Genomic DNA, 7927 nt, shown 5'->3' with positions numbered 1-7927 from the left:
CAATCTCGAGGCACTGAGCACAAGCCTAATGATTTGCTTACTTCACTGGTGTGAACTATATGAACAGCTTAAAAGTTATTTCCATACTGAAACGGTATGAAAGAAAGAAAAAGGAGAAACATTTAATGTTTCCCACATTCTCTAACATTTGCATTTGCAAGTCAGAGGAAAACAATTGTTTTCTGTACGGAGGGAAGATGACACAAAACCCCATTACCATAGAGCACAACACTCCCTTTCACCCTGTGTGCAGTACAGAACTGAAACAGATCCTTAATAGATATATTGTAATGTATATGAATAAATATAAATATATACAGCTTTGATTTGTGACAAAACAATGAATTCTTAGAACAGACTGCACAGTGAGAGAGAGGTAGGATTCAAATGTAGAGTTTGAAAAAAAAAGAAGTAGGCATAATCACAATCACCAAAACCAAACAATCAGCAAGCAAAAATAAAGGAACAGGAAAAAGCATCAATAAAACTGCAGTCATGAAGAAGACAAGACTTTGGAATACTCAGCTGTGACAATTCTAAAAAGGCTAGCTAGCCCCCTCCACCCTAATTGAGGATGTTGTCAGAGAAAGTCCTGCAGGGATTAGGATGTCAATAGAACATTCCTCGAGGCAATTAGCCATCCCAGTCCTTCAAATAGCACAGGTTCATTCTTCCACTTTCACAGGAGGATGGGCTTGTCATGGGTAATGAATAGGTTTTTAGGAGAGTCTCAGTATTTTGATCAATAAACTTTGGACTAAATTTCTCTGAATGAAGTTTCAGTCATTGTTTACATGGAGACAAACACCGCCTTTGTCCTGGTCACAAGTGAAGACAATGTCACCAATCAGCGTGGGCCTTCAGATGCCTAACGGCATGCTGAATGCGTATATGTGCTGCTGCCTATGTTTGCTTACTGTGCTTTATCCATTATTATACAGTTAGTACATTTTTGTGACCCCCAAATAAGGAAGCATGTTGCCTGATAACCCAGGACCCTGAGAGGGGTCATAAGTGGAGGCACTGATTAGAGATTACATGTTCTGTCCAGGCGGCACAGTGGCTTAGTGGTTAGCACGTTCGTCTCACACCTCCTGGGTTCGAGTCTTGCTCCCGCTCACTGTGTGCATGGAGTTTGCATGTTCTCCCTGTGCTTGGTGGGTTTCCTCTGGGTGCTCTGGTTTCCTCCCACAGTCCAAAGGCATGCTACTAGACTGCTTGAAGTCTCTAAATTGCCCGTAGTGTGTGATTGCGTGAGTGAATGAGTGTGTGTGTGCCCTGCGATGGGTTGGCACTCTGTCCAGGGTGTATCCTGCCTTGATACCCAATGATGCCTGAGATTCACAGGTTCCCCGTGACCCGAGGATAAGATACAGACAATGAAATGAAATGAAAAAAAAAAATGTTCTGTCCAATAAAGATACTGAATCTATTTGCTCTGGATCAGATGATCCTATTGAGGTCCTGATCAAAGTATTCCACATTTTATCTATTTGTCTGTGGGTCAAGCCTACATAAATTTTCAGTAACTTATAGAATGCCTGGCACAAGAGTTAAGTTGTATTCAGGTAGTCCTTAGTAAAAAAAAACAACTTATCTTTCAAGGCAGCTATGGAGTTGGAGTAAAGGGCTCAGTCTGCAAGATGTACTCTAGTTACAAGAAGTGTTTTGGACTGAGCACAGGCATTAGCATTTTTTTTTTATATCACCATTTTTATTTAATGTAGGCCACCAAAATTTGCTCTTGCTACTAACTGTATTCTGTGCATGCCAGGGTGCCTAGATGTCAGCAAGGTAAAGCAATTGCAATGCTCTTGGACAGATTGTTGTTGGCACATTTACCAGTTCTAGAGGGCAATGTTAAGTAGCAGGGTCCATTGAATATCTTTGCCCATCAATTTTAATGGCTAGTAGTTTCTGTTACTTGTTACGTTGTCTGTGTTTTTTTCCACTGGATTCAGAGGCATCTGCTACAACCATGAACAGTTGGGTAAAGTAAATTTGATGTAATAGGGGAGTACATTCAAGTATCCCTTTAAATATTCAAAGAATTTCAATGCAGCCTCCAACAAATAACTTGGTGGGTTAACAATAATTGGCAGAAGAAATAGATAAATCTAAAAAAAAAATTCAAGCTCATGAACTCAGGTTGGGAGCATTCCACTCTGGTCTTTATCTTGTCTGTATTAACCTCTTGAGTAGAAATGATGTGTCCCTAAAGACAAGGTGTTGGTTCTGTAAAAATTTCTCTTTTCTGCTTTTATGTACAGTTACGTCTATATCGGTTGAATAAGCACTAGTTGCAGAGTTCTTCATAATCCTCCACATCACACACGAACCTCCAAATCGTAGAATAAATTAGTATGCCAACCGCTACCTGTTTGCTGAGCACGTCTCTCAAATGTCTCTAAAATACCTGAGATGCTATTCTGAGATGATACTGTATTTGCAGAAGCCGTAATCTAAGAATTAATGAAACATGGATGACAGATATCTGAACGTTCTGGAAATTCTGAATGACTAAACCTGAGTGACTATTGACTATTGATTATATTATTATTATTAGTAGTAGTAGTTTAACAAGTGATAATAATTGCTTGTCTTCTATTGATTTATGGTTAATTTTTGTCCATGTATAATTTAAGGCTTTGAGTTTCCAGAAATTAGGCTTAATCTGTCAAGGAAGCAGGGATGGACACAGGAGCAGGTATAAACAGCTTTATTTAACAAGCTTCAAAACAAATCCAAATCAGGAGGCAAACACAAAACAGGCAATAGTCGGGTGATTTTTAAATACTGTGAACAAATCAAGTTTTAAAACCATTAAAAACCAGAACAGAAACAGAATACTTAGTATATCAGTATCACAATATTTAAAGGCTTGGTAAAGACACTGAGTATATACTTTACAGTGAACTGTGAGGTTGTGTGTGTACTTTTGTGTGACTGAGTTCAGGTATGCATGATTAGAAGGATGGTGAAAGTGAACGTGACAGAGTCCATGTGTGCTGGGTGTTGTAGTTTGTGGTGACCATGTTTGTAGGATGCGTTGTGTTCCTAGTGATATAGTGTGACCCTGATACTGGCATTGACGTGAAACAATCAACATACTGACATTACAGGTAAATGTATATTTACCGCAGCAGCAACACAGTACAAAAATATATCTCTCTTTATCAAGCACATTTTGTGAAAACCAATTCAATGGAAGAAAAAAAAAAGTTACCGGTAATTATATTAGCATTTTATACTGTGTATTAGCATTTCTCCATACACTTGCAATGCATTTTAACTGAATCTGAATTCCATTAGTGTTGAATTCACAAATGTATTTGAATGCTGCATTTACAATTTTTCATATAGCTACAGGTTTACAACTTACTAGCAAGCCAAAGCTTGCATTAGTTGTATTGGTATTTGCAGATATAGATAGATGCATTACTATTATAGGACTTTTTCCAAACCCAGTTGTCATTATCGTGATCAGGACTGAGCCTGGACTGACATGGATGGACTGGTTCAGCAAAGAGGTGAGACATTTTAAATTTGATGATGCAGTGGGAATTTCAGATGCACTTTGGTGTACCATTGCTCTTCTCTAGCAGATGCAAGGACAAAATAAATATTTCCCTGGTTTCAACCAAAACCTTATGAAACATTTTTTGTGGAAGTACACATTTTAACACACATCTGCTATGCTTTCAGTAAGAGAATAGCAAAAGAAAAATAAACCAAACTGAATTACTACTTGGGTGTTATTCTTAGAGTAAGAAGTAATCCATGGATTGTTAGCAGAAAATGGAGCTTTATATTTGTGTTTTTATTATGGCCATGTTCTATAATATTATCTTGGCCAAAGATTTGCAGTAACAGTGACTGCTACACCTTGTAAAGACCTTAACACCTTGTAATGGCTGAGATCTGAGGAATGATCTTACATCACTGAGTTTTATCCAATAGTCTCTGTAGGCCTCTCTGAATCTGTAGAGCAAAGAAAGTCACTTTTATTAGCATAGGCTGCATTTAGGAGTTTCAGATGTCATGCACAGTTTCTGGAGAAGCAAGCTCTTTTTTTTTCAGAAGGTCCAGTAAGTACCTTTTCCAGCTTCACAAGGTTAATGGACACAGCAGAGTAGATGCTAGAAGTATCCTCAGAGTATATGCAGTTGTATTCATCTCTGTAATTGACACATAGCATCCAAACTGATCAAGAAACGTTTATTTCATCATAATAAAAGACCTGGGAATTGATGGATTTATCTTACCCACTATGTGTAAATTCAGCCATAGAGCCTATAGAGTTTAGCCTCTTTTCCAAAGATATGATCTTGAAAGCCATGTAACATGAAGACAGAATCAAAATGCAGATTCTGTAAGAACAGACCAAAACCAAAATTTTTTTGTAGTCTTTACACATTTGTAAACTTTATATATTTGAATGAAGCAAAAGCTAATAATAATAAGATAAATGACTCACAGAAATAGGTAAACCATCAGAAGAACATTAAACAAGCTTGGTCTCTGTGTTTTACTGCTATAAACATTCCGTTTGTGTTCTTAAGGATGGACAAAAAATAAATTTCTCAGCAAATCATTGCTTTTGGTCAAATACATAATGTTGTCAGACAGCAAAAAAATAGCTCTTCTGCAGTGTGAGAGTGTCTGAAATTTTTGCACATTTAAAAGAACTTGTCTGGTACACATGAAAAGTTTCACAAACTAGATATTCCATCAATATTTTTAAAGAGACCAGAGGAAATAAACCAACCTGGCATTTTCTTATACAATGGTGAATCTGGAGAGTCTGAGCTACTGCTGAAGCCGATTTCTTGTCTGCTTTGGTCCACTGGGCCATCCAAGTCTGACAGATCTGCCGAGAAATTCTGCCAGTTCCAAAAACAAGACAACTGTGTGATCTTAAATTTGACAAATACAGAGTGAAATGTAAGACTTTTAGAAAAAATTGTGCTTAGTTACCATGGGAAGTGTGGAAGGTGACACTGTATAATTGCCATCTGCAGAATGAACAGGACTGTTTCCCAGAAACTTGTCCTGTGACAAAATGAACACATGTTAGATGCTAGCCATTACTATGTTTATAGTAACTTGTAATGTATTAAATGTAGGGACTAAAAGAATTTCAAACTACACTGTGTCAGGCACTCACATCCAGATGGGAGCACACTGACATCAAAACCTTGTATGTTGTGTCTCGGGACAGGAATGACACAAAAACATACTGTAAAACCATCAAAACCTTCATTAAAATGCAGCACATATTAGCGTTTTAATAATCAAATGAAATCAAACTTACCCTTTCATGTGCTGTGGCAATAATCAATGCATTTGGTACCAAGATTGCAGTTTTAGTTTTCTTTATTACTGATACAGATATAACTGGAATGGCAATCTGGAACATGTAATGCATTGAGTTCATTAAAAATATTGAAGCACAATATGCTTATATACTTATCTGGAAATTCGAATACCTTGGTGTCTTTACCAAAGACTTTGGAGTGGAAACAGACCCAGTTGTCAGACACAAAAAGTTTCCCTTGATAAAGAATATCTTTCTGCAATGCACATGTGTAACCTATGCACACAATACATGCTAAACACTGAATATCTTTCCCAGCTTAAAAATAGACATTTATATTTATTAAGTGAATATGACAGAAGACATGAAAATGAAGCAAGCCTTTTACTTTGTATTTAATAAAAAATGCACTTAATAAGCTGACAATGTTAATACTGTTTGCTTACTTTGTTTCAGCAACTCATTTTCACTAATATCTTTAAAAAGTTTGTGGTATTGGGTATTTGCTCGATGAAACTGAAAAAGAGGAAAATATTAGACCATCACCATCAACCAACACAAATTTTCTTGAAAAAAGTGCATGAACCTATTTATTGAATAAAAATAAAAATGAATTATCTTAATTAAACAATGTTCACCATAATTTATACAAACATTTACTAACATGGCAGCTCTGTTGCTTCTTTCTTTCAATCTTTGGCTCAGTGTCACTTTGGACATGTGACAATAATGAGGGATCAAATGTTTTGGACCTGCACCAAAAAAAAAAGGAAGTTAAACAAATACTTGTATATGTGTTATTACAAGTCATGATATGTAATGCTTTATGTCATTATGTCACATAACCAGTCAACTGCATTAGATGAAAATAGCTGATTATCTGAAATAGTTGTATAGTCATGCAGCCGTTACCTAATTAGTATTGGTTTTCCTCTCCTTTCCAAGATTTCCGATTGAGCGTCCATTGACATGGACATGTTTGATTTTATTATTCTCCTCGAGTTCTCTCTCCCATTTTCAGAATTATGACTAACAAGAAAACACCAGAAATTGTAAAAAAAAAAAAAAAAATTAAAAATATTAATAATAATAATAATAATTATTATGTTTGAAAATGGAAAGGTGACAACTTGTATTGAACAGCTGAATAAACATCTGTGCATATGATTTAATTATTACTATTTTTAAATAACGTGTTGCGGGTGTAAAATGCCCAAGAGCCGCTCTCAACAAAGTAAGTGCTTGTATGCCTTTCAGTATCTGCTCGCCATTGCAAATTTGCTCAGCTCTCAGGAATCAAATATAGTGTTATGGCTTGATCTTTGTGCTTTTTGAATAAAGATATCTTTTTTCAGCAAGACCTTATCACAGTGGATTTGTTGTTAATTGTTATGTTAGGTTTGCCTTGTGAAATTTGTTCATTTTATTTATATTACATTTAGAAAAAATATAGGCATGTACAAACAAACACAATAAATAGACTCACCACTGTAACACATGCTCATTCAGTTGACTGGGTAAAACAGAACATGTTGGTCTGTCAGTATTGCTGCTGCTTCTGAGTCCTGAGTCATCACAACTAAAAGGTTTTTCCATTTAAAAATGTCTGAAATAATTCTTCTCCTTTGATGAAATTATTTGCAAAGCACCATCTGTGTTCTCAGATTTTAGTCAGAGGGGAGGTCTCTGACCCAAACACGGTCAGTTAATAAGTGATTTGTTTGCTTCTCTAAAACTACAAACACTGATGTGGCTACTGTGGGTAAAGGTTACAATTCCAAAGAATTCTCAGGTTATAAAATTCTCGGTGCTTACATTGTCACGTGTAGTGTACACATAGAGAACAAATGATATCTTTAGCAAAACAGGCCTTTATTGCATAAAATATATGAGCTACTTTTTATACAGTATCTATAATATTAAAAAAAAAACTGTTACAGTTGGCTGTTACAAACGGGAGTTTCCTATAACATCACATTCTGAACTGTTTTGATGATATCTTTTATTTACTCATACAACATAATGAACAAATCATCATACATTTACAACATGAACAAATCATCATACATTTTTCAGTTTACAGTTACATTTTATGCTATGGAGCATTACATTATTATAGCTGTTAACAATCACCACTTATTTCATTGTGGAAAAGTTTACCTTTAAGTGCTGCCACAGGGCGGGGCACAGACATGTTACTATGTTGACTTTCTTCACCACTTCAGCATGTATGTAAATATATCAGTTACAAGACTAACAAGATGTAAAGATTTCAGATAACAAGACTTTTGGTGAAGCAGTAAAGTATTGGCCAGTTGTTGAGAGATTGCAAGTTTCAATGCCAGTGATACCACATAACCAGGAGCCAGGTTGGGTTAGTGTCAGTCCAGTCTCTGGGTATTAAGTAGTCTGATGGCTTGGGGGAAGAAACTGTCACACAGTCTGGCTGTGAGGAAATGAATACTTTGGTACCTTGTTCCAGACAGGAGCAGGGTGAAGAGTTTGTGTGTGGGGTGCATGGGGTCAACTGTGTGGTATAAATGTCTGTGATAGAGGTATGAGAGACTCAGATAACCTTCTCATCACAGTGACACTACAGAATTGTGCAGT

At 36.3% G+C, this 7927-nt stretch overlaps 1 protein-coding gene across 2 annotated transcripts; it reads right to left on the bottom strand.

Annotated features, from left to right (window-relative positions):
• Positions 1 to 2703: 2703 nt before the first annotated feature.
• On the bottom strand, positions 2704 to 7000 carry LOC131352698 (GRAM domain-containing protein 2B). 2 transcript variants are annotated; one of them, XM_058388999.1, is made up of 13 exons: positions 6804 to 7000; positions 6230 to 6346; positions 5982 to 6069; positions 5764 to 5833; positions 5490 to 5593; positions 5315 to 5410; positions 5168 to 5239; positions 4978 to 5052; positions 4769 to 4883; positions 4478 to 4556; positions 4270 to 4370; positions 4097 to 4178; positions 2704 to 3981 (listed from the first exon to the last, which is right to left on the bottom strand). In XM_058388999.1, the coding sequence occupies exons 1-12, from the start codon at positions 6911 to 6913 to the stop codon at positions 4108 to 4110; spliced, it is 1098 nt and encodes a 365-aa protein (XP_058244982.1). In that variant the 5' UTR covers positions 6914 to 7000; the 3' UTR covers positions 2704 to 3981; positions 4097 to 4107. The 2 variants fall into 2 exon arrangements, with proteins under 2 accessions (XP_058244982.1, XP_058244981.1); XM_058388998.1 differs by having other exon boundaries at positions 4266 to 4370; positions 6804 to 6999.
• Between the last annotated feature and the right edge of the window lie 927 nt (positions 7001 to 7927).

This window comes from Hemibagrus wyckioides, linkage group LG05, assembly GCF_019097595.1.
Source record: "Hemibagrus wyckioides isolate EC202008001 linkage group LG05, SWU_Hwy_1.0, whole genome shotgun sequence".
Taxonomy (NCBI): domain Eukaryota; kingdom Metazoa; phylum Chordata; class Actinopteri; order Siluriformes; family Bagridae; genus Hemibagrus; species Hemibagrus wyckioides.
The sequence above is the reverse complement of the archived record's forward strand: the minus strand, read 5'-3'. Positions and strand labels throughout refer to the sequence as shown.